This window comes from Cucumis melo, chromosome 7 (assembly GCF_025177605.1).
Source record: "Cucumis melo cultivar AY chromosome 7, USDA_Cmelo_AY_1.0, whole genome shotgun sequence".
In the NCBI taxonomy this organism is placed as follows: Eukaryota; Viridiplantae; Streptophyta; class Magnoliopsida; order Cucurbitales; family Cucurbitaceae; genus Cucumis; species Cucumis melo.
The window spans coordinates 908,031-930,398 of record NC_066863.1 but is presented as its reverse complement, the minus strand read 5'-3'; the positions used below and the strand labels follow the sequence as shown (position 1 = coordinate 930,398).

The window sequence follows — 22,368 nt, the reverse complement described above, 5'->3', positions numbered from 1 at the left end:
TTCTAGAGCCTAAAAACTAACCATTTTTGGATAATTTGTCAAAGTGAATTTCACTAAGTAGTGCTATTAGAATGATTCTAATTCTTGAGATTGAAGATTTAATCTTCAATTTCGTAGTTGTTGAAATTAAGAAAAAGATATTTACCCGATTTTTAATACATGTCCCAACCACAAGTTTTTTCGATAGAAAAAAATATCGTAAACACACAATCTAGACAATTCGTATGGATGGAATAAAAGAAGAATTTTACATCTTCATTTTGGGTTTACAGTTGTATATAGTTTCACTTTTATCTTTTCTCATAACTATTGGAATCGAAGAACAAAGTGAATTATATTTTATATTCGAGCTTGATATAGGTCATAAAAAATAAAGCATCACGATGTAACAGTAAATAAATATATATTCAACGCAGACAATCATGTCATTTGTTAGATACAACTATTCAAGTTGAAGTGATGTATTTGATATATGATGCAAATTATAAATACGAAAAATTTTGATCAACCAACGATAATATGTTATCACATCTCTTGCCACCTTAAACGATTCATGTTAAAGTTGTGTATTCATATAGGGTACAATTAAGATCATAGATAAAGGAAAAAAAAAAAGGATATGTAATGGTAGATATACGTTTGAGCAAACAATCTCATCTTCTTTCTTTCAAAATCTCATAAATTTACACTTGATTTTCCAAATTAGTGACAACTATTCTAGTTAAATTATATACATATGTATTATACTAGTTTAGACCTTTTTCATTATGTACATAAATAAGGTTATATAAAGATAACATACGTAATAGCAAGATTATTGAAAATATTTTTAAAATATAATAAAATTTTAAAGTTTATCAATAATAGACATTGATAGATTTTTATTCCGGATAGTTTATTAATATATTTCGTAAAAAATTATCGATTTCTATTAGTAAATAATCATAAATATTGATATATTTTGTAATTTTTTTTATTATTTGAGAGTTCTTGAAAAGCAATAAAAATTGACCAACTATTTATACTAGGAATTTTTAGGCTTTATTTTTCTGTGGAGTTTAAATATGTCGCCAAATATTTTGAGGCTAAATTATCATTTGGTTTTTTCCGTATATTTTAAAAGAAATAAAAGGCAGATGGTAATTGCATTGCATCTTATGGCGCGCACACGCATTGTCAGATTTGTCGAAAGCTCGGAGCCGGTGTGTCACTTTACCCACTAAATACTCAACAAACTTTCGCCTCCAAACAAAACACGGCTCCGATTCTGAGGCATTATTATGACTATTATTTCCCGATGTCGAACCACCTTGTTCACCCCATATCCAGGTCTCGGTTCCGGTTCCGGTTCCGGTTAATTAGAAGTTTGAGCGCCGTACGTCGATCGGCCGGCAAATGGGGTGCAAATACAAGATTGGTTTGGGATTGATTTGTACGGCGGTTCTTATATGGGTTGCTTCCGCCGAGATTACTCAGGTAATAATTAACAGTCCTTTCGTTTCTTTGTATTTCTTTTTTATAATCCCTAATTTTTTGTTTTGGAAATAAATGGAAACTAAATTACTGGTTTTACTAGATGCTCTCTTCAACATGCATTGACCCGATCTGTTCGTTTTTCTTTTCTAAATAAGAATGAAGGCTTTTTTAGTACAAGTATTGAGTGTATAGATTTGAGTCTAAAACCTTCTCCTTCTTCTTACATATAGAATGGAGTTGAGCTAAACTCTTTTGAAACGGCGTGAAGTCCATGCAATAAAATTATACTTAGTACATTATGATCATATGCATTTATCTTTGTATATCCTAACAAATCGACAAGTTTTTTTGTTATATATTTTTTTTTTATTTTTTGTAAGTAATAAATAATTTAATTCATTGTCGGTGTGTGATTGAATGTGAATATTGTCTAAAAATAATGAAGGAGTAGAGTGTTATATATTCTATTAAATTTACATTAACCAATGAGCTTAAGCTGGTTCTTGAAGGTCATGTTTTCAAGTCTTTGCATTTGTTGTTTTCTCCCCGATTAAAATTGATTAGCATTTGTTGTTTTCTTGATTTTCACCAGTTGGTCTTTTTAAATATTTTCACTTATTAGGGTATTAGTGATATATAATTGTATTTATCTTCAATAACTAGCATAAGCTTTTGGATGAATTTATGGTTCTATATATATAGAGAGAGGTTGCACCTAATCTTCATGCTCTCCCTTTATACATACATATATGTATATATATATAACAACGTGTTCAAGTTTGATTGAACAATTGTCTTGACAGTACAAGAAAGGTACTGTCCATGTGCAACATCCTAATAAGTTCTATTGTATACTATAAGCTCTTTTTTATATTAAGAATTTGTCGTGGACCATATACATTAATCTAAGTGAACTCTACTATATTTCTAAAAGCACGTTGATGTGTCAAAACAATATATGGAGGTGGTATGAAACCATGTAGAAATTTTCCGTTGTATTTATTTGATTGTTTTCTTTATTGGTTTTGTTCCTTTTCCTTTTTATTTTACGCTTAAAATGACTTTTTTTTTTATCTTATATATGTGGAATCACCTATTCACCTTAAGGGTATTTAAAATTTTTTATGTGTTTTATGTGTGGATGCCAATTGTAATTATGGTTCACAAGAAAGAACACATTTTTTAGAAAATTCTAAAATCATTATTTTGGCGTTTTTCCAAAAATATAAAAAAATCGATAAACTATTTACGATTCATAAAACAAAATCACTAAAAAACAAAATTAATTACAAATATTTTGCCAAATATTCTTTTTTTTTTTGTTGACAAATTCCCTTATTTTTTTACGAAATAGAATTCACTATTAAAACTAAATTAGTCGTGGGCCCAAGAACTCCTTGAGGTCAAACACTCGTAAGCACTTGTAGAAGAAAACGTTTAAAATGCTTCCCCTACAAGCACTTATTTACCATGTTTTAGATTTGTTCGAATCACTTTTGAACACTGTAAATATTTTCAAGCACGTAAGAAAGTCATTCCAAACCGGTCCTTAATTAAACCTTTATGTATGTATTAATTAACCAACACTTATATGTTTGGTGCAGAGAATCTTCAGTGAATATAAACATCCATTTGCACTCTCATATTTAGGGGTATCTCTCATGGTGATATATTTACCAGTGGCAGTTCTCAAAGATTTGGTGTGCAGTTTATTAAACCCTCATAATTTACTTGATAATAATTATGGTTCTATTATAAGCACTTCAATTGGAATTGATGGCCCTTTGAGATTTAATGAAATGCATTACAATTTGGATGGAAGCATGGGACATTGCCTTATAATTAATGACAAAGATTTGAGTACTGAAAGGGAAGAGCTGGGACAACCTTTGATTCCTAATTTTGAATCATCACATCATAAAGTTAGTACATGGGAAATTATTAAATGCAGCCTTTATCTTACTCCCTTGTGGTTCACTACAGAGGTACATTTTCTTCTCTAGTACATGTTTTTTTTAGTACACTTTGGGGCGGAGTATTTGAACCCGAGATTTCTTGGTTCTTAGTCCATCTAATGTTAGTTGAGCTAAACTCTTGTTGACATTTAATACATGTTTCTTACTTTTTTTAAAAAGTAATTTATATTCTTCTCCTAAAAAAGGTAAAAGAAATGTGTATATGCTTGTTTTCCATACTCTATATGATTCACACATTTCATTAAGGAATGTTTTGAGTTATTTTTGGCCAAAATTTTAAAACCATAAACAAGTTTTTAAAAAACTACTTTTCTCTAAGACTTCGTTTGGTATTTTGGTTTTTTGTTTTTGGAAATTTAGTCTATAAACACTAGCTGATGAAGCTCTAAATTTGTTACTTTATTATCTATTTTCCTAGGTCCTACCAATGTTTTCAAAAGTCGAGCCTTTTGATAACCGAAAATAGTTTTTGAAAACTTGTTAAAATAGATGAAAATTATTGTAAGAAATTGATAGGAAATAGGCTTTATAATTTTCAAAAACAAAAACTGGTTATTAAATGGCTCAAGTTTTAGACCAAATTAAATGTGGTTGTATGTGAATGTCTACTGAGGTTTTCATTTATCAGTATTTTGTTAATTTTAGGAACTCGTTGCTGCAATAATGTCGTTTGTTGAGACTTTTGCAGTACTTCTCAAACTCGGCCCTAGCAAATACGAGCGTTGCGACGGCGACGATCTTGAATTCAACATCAGGCCTTTTCGCCCTTCTGTTTGGAGCTCTTGTTGGGCAAGAATCCATAACCATTTCCAAAGTGGTTGCTGTTTTCATTAGTATGGCTGGGGTCATCATGACAACCTTGGGAAAAACTTGGGCAACTAATGAGTTCCTAATCATTTCTGAGTAAGTTTTGCTATTGATGACTATATAGTTTCAATGTTCTTCATTTCATATGTAATATGAACGTTATCACATATTGCTTTCTTCTCACCAAGATGATCAGCTAAGCCCTTTCGAGTTATATACACACTTCGCACGCACGATGTATTTAGGCCCCTCACGACCTGATTTTACTGATGTGGCGTATTTCTATTGGTTTTTATTTCTATATTTAATCAATAAATGGGTTGAACTAAAACAATTTGAGCGAACTTAATCCCTTTGTCATCTTTTTGCTTTATTATTGTTGAGTCGTATCTTTTTGGACGTGATTTTAAGAAATGCTTAGGTTGGCTTTTATATGAGCCTTCTTTTGGACTCTCTGGGACGAGCGTACGTGATGGTGTCTTTTCAAAGGCTCTTTCTCCTCTTTTGATCGGTTTTTGCCCCTTGAGCTTGAGTTTTTAATTACACTTCGCATTGTTTCTATGTTGATCAGTTGGGAGTTGACAAATTCCAAACTAACGTGGTTGTAACTTACCATGTTTTCTTCCTTTTTTTTTTGGTAAGGCCAAGAGGTCGAAGCATCACAGGAGACATTTTCGGTCTTCTTTCGGCCGCAATCTATGGATTATTTACTGGTATGGAGTTCTAACTAGCGACTGTTTTGTTGGTGATTCAAATGTTTTACTCCATGGTAATTATTAAAATTGTGTGATTGGTATATAGTGCTGCTAAAAAAATCAGCTGGATCAGAAGGAGACAAGATTGATGTTCAAAAGTTTTTTGGATATGTTGGTCTCTTTACAATATTGGGTCTCTGGTGGCTTGGTAAGTGGATCAATAATATTTAGTTAATGGTAATTTATTCTTCTTGATTGAACAGATTTTTTAGGGTCAGACAGAAGTATTTGACCATGAAAATTTAAGCACTTCATTGACAAGTTATGACCACGTATTTAGCGTGTCTGTGTTTGACACATGTTGTTGAACACATATTTTGGACATTTGTCAGTACAATAGATGTGTCGTATACTAGTTGTACAAAGTCAAAATAGGACCAACATTCGGTAGAACAAATCAAGCACTTGTTATATACAATTGTTTCATTTTTTTTTACAACGAAACCCGTTTTTTTTTCCTTAATTGTTATGAATACTAAACCAACACATATAAGTCTAGACTAATAACAATTGAAAGCAAAATAGATGTTTAAGTATATATAGCAATAACTCCGTAGAGTCTTGTATCTATTTGTATCCACGCTGCTTTTAAAAGGAAACTGTTCTTATCAGTAAAGTCCTCCTTGCAGTTTGGCCTTTAACTGCTGTGGGCATTGAACCTCCTCTCAAGTTTCCTCCCTCGAAATCCATAACCGAAATCGTGCTTTTGAATGGCTTCGTCGGGAGCGTTCTGTCGGATTACTTTTGGTATGTCGAAAATACTATATATGTTCAGGTTGGATAACAATTTCATTTACAGTTTTTTCCCATGGAAATATCTAAAAAAGAAGCTGAAAATAACAAGCCATTTCTTAACTTATTGGGACTTTGTTCTGTTTGATCCAAAATTCAAAGAGAGAATTTGTTCATACTTTGGCAGGGCCCTCTCTGTGATTTGGACTTCTCCATTAGTTGCCACACTGGGCATGTCATTGACAATTCCCCTTGCTATGCTGGCTGACGTTGTATTACACGGTCGTCGCTACTCTGCTCTCTACATCCTCGGTTGCATTCAGGTAACCGCTCATCAACTCAATTAAAACTTTAGAACTCAGGAAGAAAATGGTACATCCGATAACACAAAACCTATCACCGCTCATCAACTCAATTAAAACTTTAGAACTCAGGAAGAAAATGGTACATCCGATAAAACAAAACCTATCATATTCATGTATTTCGAACATGATGTCGTTCTATTTAGTCTATACAAAACATTTTGTATTCGAGTACTCAAATACGCAAGGGAGAAGTGTTCTTAGGCTCTTTGCTTTGTTTTCTTCTTTCCATTCAGGTCTTTGCTGGGTTTTTAATAGTGAACTTTTCAGACAAGATCTCTACGTAGGGGACAACCAACTCAAAATCCTCAGAAGAAGAAGGTGGATGTGTTAAATGTAACTTTACAAATGTAAATATTAAACATATTATGAATATAGGTATAGAAATGTTAAATATTTGAGAGTTAGAATTATGTGTTGGATATGTATATTTGTTGAGAGTTTAATGTCTTGCGTTTGATTATAGATTTGGTTGATAGGCGAAAATAATTTTAATTATTAGATTTAATTGGAATATATATTTATTTTAAATGGTTAAAAGATCTGGATTAGATAATAAATAAATAATAAATTAAAGCAATTAGTTTTAATTTGTAGATAAAGTGAATTTGGTTTAGTGGTATTTGGACGATTTCTCTCCTTCCTCAATTTTCATTTTCTCACATTTTTTGTTCACTATTAATCGAATATAAATAGGCTTCTTAGTCTTTTTTTTCACTAATAGATAAATTAAAGAAAAGTTGTTAAAAATATAATATTATCATTCATAGACAAATCTAATTTTGTTTTAGTAGTTTTATTATATGGTGAATAAATAGTTTTGTCAATTTTTTTATTTTTGAAAAAAATCCATTATTTATTAATTAAATATAAACATGCTTCTTAGTAAATGAGTAAATTCAGTTAAATTACATATCGATTTATTCCTATTAAGCTTTAACATACAACGACTAAATTCTATAATTTTAAATTCTTACTATTTAACATAAATTCTTAACTATTTAATATCTATTGCACAGCATCTCATCAAATTAAAATTTAATTGTTAACTGATCTATCACTTTATATGCAAAAATATTCATCTTAATTTAATTACATTTTTTACAATAGCAACTAAATATTTACGATTTGTACTGTATAAGGATTATTGTGACCAATTTACTTTTTTTTTTTTTTTTTTACAATTTGAGAAGTATATAATTTTAATGTTTAAGCACTGAAGTTTTCAAATCTTTTTTTGAATTAAATCCTTATCTTCATACAAAAGCAAGGGTAAAAACAGTAATTATTTAAAACCATTCCCTTTTTAGTTTTGGTTTTGGAAATTAAAAAAGATATTAATCTGGTTGAAATTTCCGGACCATAAGCCTTCAAAAGGATCTGAATCTAAGCGTCTAAGTGAATCAACTCCGAACTCCACCATTGGAAAATCAGAAAACCCGTAATCTGAATGGAAAAGGGCAAGGGCTTGATGGTGGACGGCCGGCGATGGGCCGTCGATTTCTCCGACAATTCTTCGTCGAATTCAACTCGCGATATTCCTGATCCTCCTGGTTTTACTCGTGCTTCCCAAGATCAAGACGATTCCACTCTCAGCCGCCAGAAGAAGGATGCCGAATCCAATTGGAAGGCTCAGGTGCTACTCGAAATTCATTATTTTGGTCGATTAGGGTTTCTTTTGAGATTCTTCGTCCTTAATTTTTCACGCATCTCGTTGGGTTGTAGTTCTAGGGAAATTTAGAGCTTAGCAATAATTAATTATCTTTTTAGGGGACGAGTCGATGAGATTACTTAATAGTAGAAGCTTTGTTCTTCATTTTGTGTTGGGATTTTTTTTAAAAAAAATAAATATGGTCGACAAGAATTTTGTTGCCAAATGTAGTGATCTAACTTTGCAATATATGAGCAGAAAGCTTGGGAAGTGGCCCAGGCGCCGTTGAAGAATTTGTTCATGATGGGATTCATGATGTGGATGGCTGGAAGCACTGTTCATTTATTTAGCATTGGTATCACATTTTCAGCTCTTTGGCAGCCCATAAGCGCCCTGCAAGGCGTTGGAAAGGGTAGGATTGATATCCATTCTTTTGCTAACTTCATCTTTTTCTTTGTGTGTGTGTGTGTGTTTTGTTTAGCATGGTGTTGTCTTGTCTCTATCGTTCTGTCTACAAGCACATTTGACCTACAGTACACCATCTATTCGGTTTTCTTTTTCCACCTTCGTTTTTTACTATGTTTGTAGTCTCTGAACGATTCTTCGTTTTTTACTACTATGTTTGTAGTCTCTGAACGATTCTGCTTCCTCCGCCCCACTTGATACTATGTAAAGACGCTCGTTAGGAGCTTAATCATATTCCTTGATTTGTTTTTTTGGTGGTCTCTTGAGTTGGGTTGGACCTTTTTTTTATAGAGAAAGTAATACCCCCATTCTTCTTTGTTTTTAATGGTGTTTCTTATTGGAAGAAAAAAGAACTAGGGGTAGCTCAAGAACACAAACATATCTTGATCAAGTGAGGTTGTAACAAGGTAGTGTTTTTTCAATAGCTTCCTTTTTTAGTGGATTTCTAGTAAGTAGAACTAAATACCGATTGTTCTGTTTGTAGAATGGCTATATAAGGTATAAAATTTTGAATTATGTAAGGAAAAATTATATTATTTGTGGGATATTAGTGATTTGATTTTAGTAGGTTTATCATATTGTTGGCTGTTGTTATTGGTATTTTTTTTTTCCTGCAGTTTTTGAGCCTTACAAGGACAGTAAAGTAGATCTTCTTGGACCTAAGTTGCTATTTATTGCCCTCAACCTCGGAGGTTTAGCATTAGGTGTTTGGAAGGTGAGTTTTCTAATATTATTATTATTATTATTATTTTTAATCTCTTAATCTCTAAACAAGTTTTGAATGTCTCTTTTGTATTTTCTTACCACTGCTTAATTTTCCTACATCTCAAATGTGGCTTTTGCAGCTTAACACTTTGGGGCTTCTGCCAACACATGTATCAGACTGGGTTTCGTCTCTACCACCTGCTCAGGTCAGATTCTTACTCCTATGTTAATATGATTACTCCCTTTCATGGACATGTGCTGTTGTGCACCTTTTACCTGATTTTTGAAATGATATGCAAATTTGTTTTCTTGTTGCCAATGATTGAAATTGCTAAATACTATGGAAACTCATGGGCTCCATGTTTCGATAACTTGTGGTTCTACTTCTAAATACTGTCATGTTAATCAAATACAGTGTTAGGATGCAAGCTATATTGTTAATATTCAAGAAAAAATATTTTTCAATTGGTCCGGTTGATTGGATTTCTGGGCCATCTGTTTGGTGTATACTCTTTCAAGTAGAGTTGAATCGTTTCTAATGTGGACTGATTTTTTATTTTTAATGGTTGACTGGAGAAAGGTTAATTGTTTGTAGTTAGCTTGATTGCGCCCTGTTAATTAGTTAAGTTACTTGGATAGGATAAAATAGAAGGGGGAAGAATAAGGTATGAGAGAAGCAATGGGTTAATACAGTATCACCTCGACCAAAGGGTCAGAGGTTCAAACCTCACTTAAGGGCTGAGAGAAGTTGTGAGGAAAAAATTTGCTTTCTCATACCTCTCTATCCTTTGATTATGATAACTAACTATAGCTTTTAAATCCGGATTGAAGTCACTTAACATTTGATAGGATCTACAGGGTTAGTTTTATTTAAACATTGTTTCAATTGGATCGGAGATCTTCTCTATTGTCATTTATAGTTATTCTGATTGTTTATCAAATTTTAACATGCAATTAAATGCTCCCATCTCCTCGTAATCCCATTTTGGGGAAAAACTCACTGACGACATGTTTGGTAACGTTCTTTAATGGTTAAAATCACTTTTATTATTTTCAAAATTATTTTTGATAATCTAAATTCAAGTTTAAAAGATTGAAAAGTGTCGTTCATTTAAACACGACAAAAAATTCACTAGTCGATCTTGGCATTGAATTACAACGCATAAATTAGCGAAACATGGACCCCGTTGAGATGTGCTTGGTTAACAAAAAGAATAGTAACTTGTCGTGCCTATTCATTTATTAAACTTTTGGTCAGTGCTAGCACCTTGGAACTTATTCTTTATGATATTAGTCCTTCAATTCCCTGTACCATTGTTAAATATTTATCGTCTTTTTTCTCAGGAGGTTGAATTTTCCGGTGGTGGGATTTCTCTTCGCTAAGATGCACAACACCATTTTGTCTACTAACGACAGGGAAACCAACAGAGAATCATTGAGCCACTTGTTGATGATCGAACTTCATGGATGGATGGATGGATTGCTCGTGTTGTGCATGAACGTGATTATAAGTCTTTATATTACGCCTGCATGGATTGTGCTTGATCAAGAACAATGTTAGAGATGTGCTGAGGGCACAGCTATTGTTTATGGTACTCATTTTTCTTTAAAAATTAGATCCTGCTAGTAAAAATTATTACTGACTGGTAAAACCATCCCATAGTATGCTAATTCCTTGCTCTGTATGCCCAAGAACAAAATGCTTTACATGGAATATGGTTTAACATTTTTTTTTCTCTCTTTTGCATTATTTTTGAACAAATAAATCCTTGGAAAGTGATTGTAGTCAAATGCATAACAATATGGGAAGAATGATTTTGATCGTTTTTTTTTTCCTTTCTATGTTCTCTAACTTGGAGATCATAGTACAAACTTTATGTTGGTTGAATTATGATTCATGTGGTGTTGGAAGGTCTTACGCTTTCCAGTTGGGGTGCATAACTTCTGATTGTGAGCTGTTTGTTGATATCAATCGAGTGGTGGACCTGTTTTTGTAGGTTAGGCGTTTTATTGATGATATCTAGAATTTTTCTTTCATTTCTGTTAATTTTTGCTTCATTGTGATTGGAAGTGAACCGTTTATATACACTAGCTGGTAGGAAGGGGTGGTTCGGGTATCTCTTTTACGTGGTATTGTGATTTTCTTGATTAGTTATTTTCCTCTCGTAGGTTGGATGTTCATCTATTCTTCTCTGCCAAGTTTGGCAAGTTTCTGAGTTAATTAAGTTATGTTTCTCCGGGGGATGCTAAATAGAGACTAGAAAGCAGGGTTTGGAAGAACTTAATAGTTTAAATTTATAATTTAAGTTATATATATATATATATATTGTCTTCAAATAAAAGAGTAAGTTGCAAATATATAAATTAATCTCAAAGTATTTACAATAGGAGTACTAATTTTCAAAATGTTATATATCGATTATTAGTTCTAAAAGAGTTGCTTGTTGCAATTGCTCGGGAAGAAAACTACAAATTCAAAACATGTCTTTATTAGTAATTAATCTGAAAGGTTAAATATGAAATTTGTTATACAACCAAATATGTTGTAAGAAAATACACAAATATTCCTTTGAGTTGAACAGTGTTTGACATGAAAATTCAAAGGTATTTGGTAGATGGTGTATGCTATGTTAACCAATTGGGATGTTCATCATTTTTTAGTTCGATTATAAGAAAGTGAATCGTCTTTTACATGGAACGGATGATAATTTGATGTTCAATTGATCTTGATAAGGGTACTTCATTTAGCATAGACGAGCGGTCAAAGTTTCAAGCCTACTAGTGAACTTCAAAATCGTGGTGTTGTGTTGATGGTCTTGCAAATACATCAATAATGCAGTCTACCCTTAGTATTCGCGAAGATGCTTTTTCCATATTGAATTACATTTCTTATCCATGAGGATAGATAATGTTCTAAATGTTGTATTGCCAAAGTGTCAAGATGGAATACATTTAATAGATAGAGAAAGTTTTTTATGGTTGTAATAAGATAAAAGCTCACAATAGATAATACATTCATCTATGTTCCGAAAATTTTATGTCGATTAAGATAAGTTGAAAAAAAATTTGAATACATAGCATGGATGGATATTAGACTGGGTTTTTACATTTATTAAACGTTTCGTTGATTCATTAATGACCCATGAATCTACTTAGAATCATAATCATCACAATGTTCCACATGACCTATCGGATACAAATACCAACACCATTTGCTAACTTTTGTCGAAAGTCACAAATTTACTCTCTTTTAATATGAAGGTATGGCACTCTTGCTTCTAATACGTTTACTCGTAGAGAAATAATGCATCAACAAAAACAAAACTATAAACTTATGCTATAATCTTTCATAATAAATGTAGGGTGAGAATTTAAACGGGTTCTTAATACAATACATCTAGATTTCGAACTAACTTTCATATTCAAGAAAACAATAAGGATATATATATTCATTAAAGTATGTTCGAATTTACATTTTGTTACGTTATTATGAATTTCATCTTGATAGATAGAAAAAAGGAAAATTGCCCAAATTATTGAATGGGCCTTAAAGGGAAATGATGGAAGGGTTGTTGTATTATGAGTTTTGTAGCAGTCAAAAGCACCGCCTTTCCTTCCTTCTCCGCTAAGTCCTTCAATTTCCATTCCTTTCGAACACACCCTTCAGCTCTCTCTACCATTTTCCCTTCATAAAACGTGGGAGATTTCTCGACCCAAATCCAAAATTTCCAAACCATTTTTATTCACTCCTTTGAAAATATATACATTTTTTTTTTTTAACTATTACTTGTTGGTTCTGACTGTCGATTTCTTCTCTCACAATATAAATCATCCGTTTGATTTAGTGTTTTTTGTATCAAGCGAATCTGTGGTTCTGTGTTTCTCTTTTTGAACATGTCCCAAAGGAACCCATCTTATTCTAATCCAACACCATGCAATCATCTCGCTGATTACAAGCTCAGATATGGGTTAAACGGCTATAAATCCATTCAAAATCATCTTAAAACTTCCCCAAATGGCAGAACCAGTATTCAAAACCCCGATTCGAAGTTACCCAGATGCGGTTCTTGTGATGGGTATAAAGGAAGACTTTACATATGCTTGATTTGTGCTTCAATCTCCTGTTCAAATCACACCCTTCTTCATTATCAATCTGAAAATGGCCACGATTTGGCTGTTGATGTTGAGAGAGCTGAGCTTTATTGTTATGCTTGCTCCGATCAGGTTTACGACCCTGATTTTGATCGGACGGTGATGTCGAAGCACATCGTTGTACCGGAGAAATCGCAATCGCAATCGGGGAGTACTGGGGAGCGATCGAGTAAGAGAAGGAGATTGGGATCTGTAGATTTATTGGATTTGAAGAATTTGAAACCGTTGATTTCTGTTAAAGATCAGCGGTCGAAATCGTGTTATCCTTTGGGATTGAGAGGATTGAATAACTTGGGCAATACTTGTTTTATGAACTCTGTTCTTCAAGTGTTTCTTCATACTCCTCCATTGAGCAATTACTTCTTGAATGATCAGCACAACCGTGAAACTTGCAGCAAAAGACCCATTGGGCAGCTATGTTTGCCTTGTGACATTGATTGTATTTTTTCTGCTGTGTTTTCTGGTGATCATATGCCTTATAGTCCAGCTCAATTTCTATACAGGTCTGCCATTGTATGATTTGTCCCAATTTCTTAATTTTCTCTGTTGGGTTTTTGGCCTTTTCTAGTTTGAAGCTCTTGACAGAGTTCACTGATCTGTTCCTATTTGTCTGTCTTGGCCATTCATGGCCTGTATTAGAAGAAAAATTAGATGGTTCTGAATTGTTTGTTGTTCAACAACATGTGGGTCCGATTTTAACCTCTAACCTCTTAATGCATGTTATGTATCTTAATCGGTTGAGCTTTCGCAAGTAAATGGTTCCGACCTATGCATATATCCTAATCTATTAGCTTAAAGCTTTCGAGTTTACCGAGTAAATCAACATGTATCAATGTAAGAGATTGTACATTGAACTACTGCAATGTCATTGCCTTCCTTGGTAATCTCTTTTCGGATCTTGTGTTAATTTCTGAGTTAAGAACTAAGAGGATTGTTAAGAATTTGCATAAAAGCTTATATGTGCCCTAAAACTTGTGGGTTTAGACTGTTCTCTTTCAGAAACTTATTGATGAAAAAAATGTGTTGTTTGTGGATTTCAGCATCTGTAATTCTTTGGATTGATATATCTGCTTTCAGATCTTGGAGTATTTTCTAAACTATTCAAATCTTGTTTTCATATCTCTAAGTTGGTGGCAGCACTCTGCAAATTTAGCATGTTATGAGCAGCAGGATGCTCACGAGTTCTTCATCTCAGTTTTAGATCGAATCCATGAGCGAGAACGGAAATCTAGGAGCCAAGATAAAGGTGATATGTTACTTTTTTAAAAAAAAAAAAAAGTTCCCTGTTTAGTATTTAAGGAGACCACTTCTTTCTCTCGTCCTTTGTCTGAGCCTTATTCTCTGACTGTGACATCTTATTTGGCTGTTTGTGAGTGTTTTGCATGCACCAAAGTTTTTTATGGTTAAAAGATTCTTTGTGAAGAACACATTCATGATTTTGACATAAGTAAATGCATGTGTTGTATGATCATGCCAGCACCATTTTAAGTTAATATTGTTACTTAATTTTAATGAATAGAACGATCATGATGTTTAGTCGAACTTATGTGAGAAAAAGAAAAAGACATTGGAAGTTAGAACAGATTAGAAATGCATTTACTCTAACATGGATGAGGGGAAAATGTGTTGGAATAAACTATTGGGATTTCTTTGATGATTCTGTATTTGCTTAAAATGAAACTCTATTTTTCTTTTTTAACAGAGAATGGCGATTGCAAATGTATTGCTCACAGGGCCTTCTCTGGACAGTTGAGATCAGATGTCACTTGTATGACCTGTGGATTCACTTCAACAACTTATGATCCATGTGTGGACATTTCGCTCGACTTGGATACCCAAGATTTCTCTTCTAGAAATATAGCTGGCAAATCGACGAAGCCGGCGGATTTCAGCAGTAAGTCTACACTATCTGGTTGTTTGGATCTTTTCACAAGACCGGAAAAGTTGGGATCCGACCAGAAACTTTTCTGTCAAAATTGTCAAGAAAAGAGAAATTCAGTGAAACAAATGTCTATCAGGAGGTTGCCGCTGGTCTTGTGTTTGCATATCAAACGATTTGAACACTCCTTTATCAGGCGGACGTCGAGAAAAATCGATCGGTATTTGCAGTTTCCTTTCGCCCTCGACATGATTCCTTATCTTTCGTCATCTATTATCAGAAACCGATTTGGGAATAGGATTTTTGCTTCTGAGGGGGATGAATTAGATGCTTCATCAAAGTTCGAGATTTTCGCTGTGGTTTCCCATTCGGGGACGCTTGAGTCTGGCCATTATGTAACGTACTTGCGTTTGAGAAATCGATGGTATAAATGTGACGATGCCTGGATCACGGAAGTCGATGAAGAAATGGTGCGAAATTCTCAGTGTTATATGATGTTTTATCTACAGAAAATAGCAAACCACAAATCAAATGAGGATTTGAGCTGCCTTCCTATTTCCCCACGCAACGATGCATTTCAACAAATTGCTGGTTGCTGTTAATGCCGAGATCCGCCAAGGTTTCCCACATTGTGCATCACACATCCAAGCACGATTAAGGATCTAGATGGAAGATCGAACGATCGGTGGTGTGGTACTTCATGGAATGACTTTGTTCAAGATCAGAAATCGGAACCCTGATTGTTTCTGCTGTTGTGCCTCTACTGGAATGCCAAAATTTCATTGCCAAGTACACTTGGGAAATGAACGTGACGAATGTGACCTTAAGTGAGTCGCTAAGGTTCAAACAACAGCATGATGTGATATCGAAAAACGTCATTGAAAAATGTCGAATTTGCCTACCTTGCCATTTCAATGATGCATCTGTGGTTTGTAAAAGCATTGATGAGGCATACAAGGCCTTTCTTTCTTGTTTTATTTAATAAGAAAGCCAAAGGTGTAAGAAATTTGATCACTTTGAAAACTGCAATAAATTTAAAAGTTCTGCTATGCACAACATTAAGAGAAGTTCCAATTTCTGCATAGTTCAAGATTCTCTATTTTGTTCCTTTGAATCATTGGAGCGAGTTCAACGCAATCGAGCTTAGTAGAAAAAATTGCTTTTTGGGGTGTGGTGGAAATATTATTTACTTATTTTATTACTATTTTGCTGGGTTCACGGGTAGTCCTCGGTTAGGGGAAGACTCTTCTTGTTTTACATTTTTTGGGTTAAAACATTAAAATGTCATTTTGTCATGTAGCTTAGGTTTTGCTTTTTATTGTATGTGTTTTTTAAAAATTAAACTTTAGAATGTTAAATATAAAATGTTGATTAAAAATAACTTCAGAAGATTAAATATAAAATTTATTGAAGGTTTTAGATGTGATATTTTTACTACATTTTAAAACTATGTTGGTTTATATTTCTATATTTGAAAATGACTTTTTTTCTTATTAAAATGTGGATTTGATATGTATTGCTTCTATCAATCACTTTATTTGATTTAATTAGTTAACAACTGATAACTTTTGAATAAAGTTGATAAAAACAACATTGTTTCACTTAGCTTGTTCAGTGAAGGCATCAAATCAATCACAAAATGTCGTTGCATACGAGTTAACTTAGGTAATGACTCAAATTTGACTTGGTATAGTTGTTGGCATGGGAATTTCCTAGTTGGGTCTATCATCTTGTTGACAATGATAGGAATTTTTTTCTATTTTTTTTTTTTTTGTATTTCTACGATAAGAAAAAAAAAAGAGAAAAAGAAGAAAGATAGAACCAAACTTCAAAAATCTAGAAAAGAAAAAAAATACTATATTGAAAAAAATAGAATTATAATGATATTATTTTTTAGAATAATTATTAAACTGTAGCAATACTTTTTAAAAAAATTATAATATAGCAAAGTCTGATAGACTTCTATCGCGGATAAACTCTATGGTCTATCGATGATAGACCAATATCTGATACATGATCGGTCGGTAATATAATCATATCATCGATAGATTTTACTATATTTATAAATTTTTTAAAATATCACTATATACTTAATTATTTTGAATTTAATTGTTATATTTAAAAGGGTAATTAGAATGGATAGTAATTTTTAGAATAATTATCAACTATATAACAATATTTTAAAAAATTTGCAAATATAGCAAAATCTATTAGTGATAGAACTATCATAGACACTTATGGTTTATCAGTGATATACCAACATTTGCTATATGGTCTATCAGCGATAGACTCCTATCATCGATAGATTTTGATAAATTTTACTATATTTGTAATTTTTTAAAATATTGGTATATACTTAATTATTTTAAATATAACTGCCACCACCGTCCCTATTTAGAATATCACTTAAAAAATTAGGGCGGATAGGAACCGGTGAATAAATTTCAGCCCTAAAAGGGGAAAGAAAGAGCCAAAGTGGGACGTTGGAGAAGAATGTTTGAAATGGGCCTGGCCCACTTAATTTGAGGCCCTAAGAATATAAAGGGGGCCTGTATGGCAATAGGCACAAGTTGCCTCCGTGACCAAACAGCTTTGGAGTTTTTTGCTCCTATCCCGGATTAGGGTTAACTCTTCAGACTAACGAAATTTGTAAGGCGCCAACTGGAAACTCCCCGCAATTTCTCACTTCTCACTACACCTTTAACCACAACAAACAGGTAAAAAGCAACTCACCATTTTTATTTTCCCTCATTGAAATTTCTCCTTCAAACTCTTCCATTGCATTTCTTCTATCCTCTTTGCCATCTGACAATGCTGCTGTTGCACTGTAAGGCTTTTTAGTGTTTTTGTGGTATGAAAACGTTCCGGCATTGTATTGTGTTTGATCGAATCCTTAGAAACTGTTTACTGTAGCAATCTAGAAGATGGGTTTTTTAATGATCACGTTAAGTTGTGTTCCGTTGGAGAGGATTTGGATTTCTGAGTTCTGAAATGGACTTAATTCTGATGGATTTTTTGAGAGATTTTGTGCAGGCTGGGTTTCGTGGAGATAACGTAGATGTTACTTCTGGCAACGAGTGCATATTTTTACTTTTGATTTCATATGTACTGAGTATGACGTAGACATTCTTTGACTCTTAATGTCAGCACCTGCTTTGTGATCCTTCATCGAATTGTCTTGCATGTTAATCAGCGGTGTTTATGACTTTTAGTGGTCTATTGCATCTGTAGGAACATTACCAATTGCAACGGCCAATTTTTATTTCGAATGTGGTGTGAAAATCGTTTTGAATTTCCCAAGAGATCGGCGAGGAGTCCAAAGGCCATTTAAAGTTCTTTCCTTTTCCCGAGAATTCAATGAATTATTTTTGAATTTTGAATGGTTTGCTTCTCTCGTGCCCTTACTCTTGAGCATATTTAAAACTCAGTAGTGAAGCTCCTCTCTTCCTCTGAATTTCAGCATTTTAGGTTCTAATTAATGCCTAGGTAGACATTTTTGCAAAGGGAAAAGACTAATGTAGTATTTTTCTTTTCCCTTCCATGTGGTTAAAATTATGAAAAATGTATTATGAGTTTTTGCAACTCACTGGATGAGTAATCTTAAAAAGACTCTTTATGATTTCTTGAAGAAGGAGAATGGGTAGCCAAACTATTCCAAGCCATGAGCGCTCCCGAACATATTGGACACCAGTAATGGAACGTTACTTTATTGATCTTATGTTGGAGCAGCTTCATAGGGGGAACAGGAGCGGGCACACTTTCAACAAGCAGGCATGGACAGACATGCTCACGATGTTCAATACAAAATTTGGATCTCAGTATGATAAAGATGTATTGAAGAGTCGGTATACAAATTTGTGGAAGCAATTCAACGATGTAAAAAATTTACTAGGTCATAGTGGTTTTTCCTGGGATGAAGGTCGACAAATGGTAATAGCCGATGACTATGTATGGGACATTTACATCAAGGTGAAAAAATTTATTCATGAAGAATTAGTCTGAAGTTTGATGATGATATGCCATTATTTTAAATGACGGCATAATTTGTAGGCTCATCCAGATGCACGATCCTACAGAACTAAAGCAGTACTGAATTTTAGTGATTTATGCCTGATATATGGATACACTAATGCCGATGGAAGATACAGTCGATCAAGTCATGATATAGACTTTGACGAAGAAGTCCAAGCTGTAAGTACAGGTAAAATAATTTTCTGTTATTAACTCGTGGTAAACCCTTATGTAATGACTCTCTCTTCCATGTCTTTTCAATAGAATATACTTTAGTGGTGGACAGAGTCGACTATCATATATAATAAGGAACTTGCCCTCAATTTTCAGGTGATACCATGGGTTGCCCAGCACCTCCTGATCGTCCGAGGACAGATTGGACGCTAGAAATGGATCAGTATTTCATTGAACTTATGCTGGGTCAAATAGGAAGAGGCAATAAGACGTCTAATACATTCAATAAGCATGCATGGACTGAAATGCTTGCTCTGTTTAATGCTAAATTTGGTCCTCAACATGGTAAAAGGGTGTTAAGGCACCGATATAAGAAACTATGGAAATACTACAGTGATATTATGAATCTACTTCAACAAAATGGATTTTGCTGGGATGAAGTACAGCAAATGGTGGTTGCTGCTGATGATATTTGGGATGCTTATGTTAAGGTGCCTCATCATTTGTTGTTAAACATAAGAATATCTTCTTTTTTCCACGGTTATTACTTTTATTACAGTATTCTAATTGATTGTTATCGAATGCAGACGCACCCATTTGCACGAAGCTATAGAATGAAAGCCTTGCCAAACTACTATGACTTGGTTCTCATATATGGGAATGTAATTGATAATGAGAACCAGAATCATTTGGAACTAGATAAAAACCTTCAAGACCACATACCAGAGGTAAAGGGTGGTGAGTCACAAGTTCTTTACAAACATCTTGGTCTATAAACTATTTAACCAATCGAAACCTTGCAGTGAAGATTACCGAAAGAAAAGGAATCTAATCAATGCTTATCAACATGCTATATACGATTGGAATGTAGTCATTTATCTTTTTGCTTTCTTCATAAACTCGGTAGGTGAACTTTTTAGTTCTGCTGGTAGTTTTAGAAATTTTTTGTGGGCAGTATTGAACTTTTTCCCTTCTGTTTTGTGTGTAGCTAAAAGATGCACGTGAATTTAGTCATATAATGAATAAACAATCTTCATCCATTGACTTCATAGACGTATTAAAAATTTATGCACCTACAGGAGAATCAAATGAGAATCAAATGGCAACTGTCAGTGATCGTACAAGAACATATTGGACGCCCCCAATGGATCGTTACCTCATAGACTTGCTATTAGAACAGGTGCATAGGGGCAATAAAATAGGTCAGACATTTGTTAGTCATGCTTGGATTGACATGGTTACTGCTTTTAATGCCCAATTCAGAGCTCAGCATGACAAGGATGTGCTGAAAAATCGATACAAACATTTGAGACGGTTGTATAATGAAATAAAGATTCTTCTCGAACAGAGAGGATTTTCGTGGGATGAAAACCGTGAAATTGTTACTGCTGATGATCATGTTTGGGATGCTTATACCAAGGTTTTCACCCACTTAATTGTTTGACGTTCGTTTTTTTCACTCCTTTCCCTTTTGTGCTTATGTATTAAATGCACAGGATCACCCTGATGCCCGATCATACAGAGTTAAAACTGTACCAAGCTATCACAAGTTGTGTTTTATATTTGGTGAAGAAAGTTCTAACAGAAGATATAGCCGTTTGGCCCATGATACTCATCCCAGTAATGGGGTGCCTGTTCTGATGACTAGTATGTATAATTAGTGATATCATCTAAATTATGAGTTCTTTTGCCTGGAGATTCATAAAATATGTTCCTTCATAATTTATGTCTTCTTATTTTCTAGATGAAAGGAAAAATGATGAAGTTCCTGCTGGACCTTTACCCATGATAGACTGGACACCACAGATGGATCGATCTTTTATTGATCTCATGCTCCAACAACTGCAAGAAGGAAATACCTTTGGCCAAGCATTTAGTGAGCAAGCATGGACTCGCATGATTATATCATTCAATGAGAGTTTCAAACTTCAATGTGACAGATATGTTCTAGAAGATCGTTATTTCTGGTGGATGAAGCAATACAGCGACATCTACAATCTTCTCAATCACAATGGGTTCGTGTGGAATGAATCTCAACAATTGATTACTGCTGAGGATAATCTCTGGGAAGCTTATGCAAAGGTAATTTTAATTTACCAAAATTACAATATTGAAAACATTTAACTTACGTAGCAAATCTCTGAATTGTGATTGCAATGTTGATTCTCAGATTAAGGGTCGACCTGTTTGGAATAATTCTCCAAATGCTTTAAAAAGTCGCTCCGAACTAGTTCTAAGAGGCTTTACTCACAGAACAGAATATTTGTTTTAGTCCTTTCTAAGTTACATGAAAGGATAGTTAGCTAAGAAGTTCATTGTTGTTGCCTATAAATAAGACACGATCTTTTGAACATTTTGCAGGAGCATCCAGATGCCCTCTTGTACAAAGACAAATTCCTAGGCTACTATACCGATTTGTGCAAGATTTTTGGGAACATATTAGACAGAGGAGTCAACGGTCAGTGTACAGGTGAAATCGACAACGACAATTTGGAGATAAAGATGGATGGAAATGAACACCTACTACTGACATCAAGAGAGACTCAAATTTCTCAGAGAAAGCGTCCTGCAGACATGATATCATTGGACAGAGAGCTGTCAAAGAAAGTGCATAGAACCGAGAACGACGTGCAGAAAGCTATCTCCGAGATGGCAGGTGTAGTCTCTAAATTGGTGAACATGAAACAGCAACATAACTATAAAGCAGTAGAAGGCGCCATTGATGCTCTTCAAGCTATACCCGACATCGATGATGAACTAATGTTAGATGCTTGTGACCTATTAGAAGATGAAAGGAAGGCTAAAACATTTGTGGCTTTGGATGCAACCCTGCGAAAAAAGTGGTTACTGAGAAAGCTTCGTTTGCAATAGTATCAAGCCACTTCCTTACAGTAACTAGTAAGTATTTTGCTAACTTCCAACTAAGTTTACTGAGTAAAAAAAATTATTTTTGTTTGTAATTTCTTATATTTTTGTCTGGTGTCATCCACCTCTCCCTGACTGATTGATAATCATTTAGTTATAAGTGATTGAAGTTAACTTTTACCTTAAACATTTGCTCTAACTGTATACATGATGGAGTATAAAATGGAAAAGGTTTTCCCCTTATGATAAGTAAAGGACACGGTTTAGTTCTATATATCTTTGTCACTTATTTAAAATTTAATATTCTATAATTTGTTGGTTAAGTGGGTTGCCATGTGAGATTAATTCACATATGGAT

The 22,368-nt window shown here is 33.7% G+C and overlaps 4 protein-coding genes across 8 annotated transcripts; all 4 read left to right on the top strand.

The window, feature by feature from the left end:
• Positions 1-1,167: 1,167 nt before the first annotated feature.
• On the top strand, positions 1,168-6,571 carry LOC103493733 (uncharacterized transporter C405.03c-like). Its single transcript, XM_008454601.3, has 8 exons — positions 1,168-1,476; positions 3,081-3,461; positions 4,141-4,355; positions 4,902-4,972; positions 5,061-5,162; positions 5,644-5,761; positions 5,934-6,069; positions 6,345-6,571. Exons 1-8 carry the CDS (start codon positions 1,396-1,398, stop codon positions 6,393-6,395), a joined length of 1,155 nt encoding a protein of 384 aa, XP_008452823.1. The 5' UTR covers positions 1,168-1,395; the 3' UTR covers positions 6,396-6,571.
• A 772-nt stretch (positions 6,572-7,343) lies between these two features.
• On the top strand, positions 7,344-10,664 carry LOC103493734 (uncharacterized). Of its 2 annotated transcripts, none has more exons than XM_008454602.3 (5): positions 7,344-7,744; positions 8,018-8,171; positions 8,842-8,939; positions 9,070-9,135; positions 10,274-10,664. In XM_008454602.3, exons 1-5 carry the CDS (start codon positions 7,559-7,561, stop codon positions 10,310-10,312), a joined length of 543 nt encoding a protein of 180 aa, XP_008452824.1. In that variant the 5' UTR covers positions 7,344-7,558; the 3' UTR covers positions 10,313-10,664. The 2 variants fall into 2 exon arrangements, with proteins under 2 accessions (XP_008452824.1, XP_050943781.1); XM_051087824.1 differs by having other exon boundaries at positions 7,414-7,744; positions 10,277-10,664.
• A 1,841-nt stretch (positions 10,665-12,505) lies between these two features.
• Positions 12,506-16,027, top strand: LOC103493735 (ubiquitin C-terminal hydrolase 22). The gene is made up of 3 exons (XM_008454603.3): positions 12,506-13,584; positions 14,209-14,327; positions 14,784-16,027. Exons 1-3 carry the CDS (start codon positions 12,824-12,826, stop codon positions 15,560-15,562), a joined length of 1,659 nt encoding a protein of 552 aa, XP_008452825.1. The 5' UTR covers positions 12,506-12,823; the 3' UTR covers positions 15,563-16,027.
• A 1,513-nt stretch (positions 16,028-17,540) lies between these two features.
• LOC103493736 (uncharacterized) lies at positions 17,541-22,282 on the top strand. Of its 4 annotated transcripts, XM_051087823.1 has the most exons (10): positions 17,541-17,677; positions 17,994-18,342; positions 18,590-18,929; positions 19,011-19,161; positions 19,302-19,636; positions 19,733-19,883; positions 20,225-20,565; positions 20,642-20,792; positions 20,890-21,227; positions 21,507-22,282. In XM_051087823.1, exons 3-10 carry the CDS (start codon positions 18,597-18,599, stop codon positions 22,014-22,016), a joined length of 2,310 nt encoding a protein of 769 aa, XP_050943780.1. In that variant the 5' UTR covers positions 17,541-17,677; positions 17,994-18,342; positions 18,590-18,596; the 3' UTR covers positions 22,017-22,282. The 4 variants fall into 4 exon arrangements, with proteins under 4 accessions (XP_050943780.1, XP_008452835.1, XP_008452827.1 ...); XM_008454613.3 differs by lacking the exon at positions 17,994-18,342 and having other exon boundaries at positions 18,593-18,929; XM_008454605.3 differs by lacking the exon at positions 17,994-18,342.
• The last annotated feature ends 86 nt before the right edge of the window (positions 22,283-22,368 follow it).

Bases quoted from the DNA above. Each gene is read 5' to 3' on its own strand.
- LOC103493733 (XM_008454601.3), top strand. From the start codon at position 1,396: ATGGGGTGCAAATACAAGATTGGTTTGGGATTGATTTGTACGGCGGTT. The intron at 5,762-5,933 runs GTATGTCGAAAA...ATACTTTGGCAG, and splicing joins GTTCTGTCGGATTACTTTTG to GGCCCTCTCTGTGATTTGGA. The intron at 6,070-6,344 runs GTAACCGCTCAT...CTTTCCATTCAG, and splicing joins ACATCCTCGGTTGCATTCAG to GTCTTTGCTGGGTTTTTAAT.
- LOC103493734 (XM_008454602.3), top strand. From the start codon at position 7,559: ATGGAAAAGGGCAAGGGCTTGATGGTGGACGGCCGGCGATGGGCCGTC. The intron at 8,940-9,069 runs GTGAGTTTTCTA...TGGCTTTTGCAG, and splicing joins TAGCATTAGGTGTTTGGAAG to CTTAACACTTTGGGGCTTCT. The intron at 9,136-10,273 runs GTCAGATTCTTA...CTTTTTTCTCAG, and splicing joins CGTCTCTACCACCTGCTCAG to GAGGTTGAATTTTCCGGTGG.
- LOC103493735 (XM_008454603.3), top strand. From the start codon at position 12,824: ATGTCCCAAAGGAACCCATCTTATTCTAATCCAACACCATGCAATCAT. The intron at 13,585-14,208 runs GTCTGCCATTGT...CATATCTCTAAG, and splicing joins CCAGCTCAATTTCTATACAG to TTGGTGGCAGCACTCTGCAA. The intron at 14,328-14,783 runs GTGATATGTTAC...CTTTTTTAACAG, and splicing joins ATCTAGGAGCCAAGATAAAG to AGAATGGCGATTGCAAATGT.
- LOC103493736 (XM_008454613.3), top strand. From the start codon at position 18,597: ATGGGTAGCCAAACTATTCCAAGCCATGAGCGCTCCCGAACATATTGG. The intron at 19,162-19,301 runs GTAAAATAATTT...CTCAATTTTCAG, and splicing joins AGTCCAAGCTGTAAGTACAG to GTGATACCATGGGTTGCCCA. The intron at 21,228-21,506 runs GTAATTTTAATT...AACATTTTGCAG, and splicing joins TCTGGGAAGCTTATGCAAAG to GAGCATCCAGATGCCCTCTT.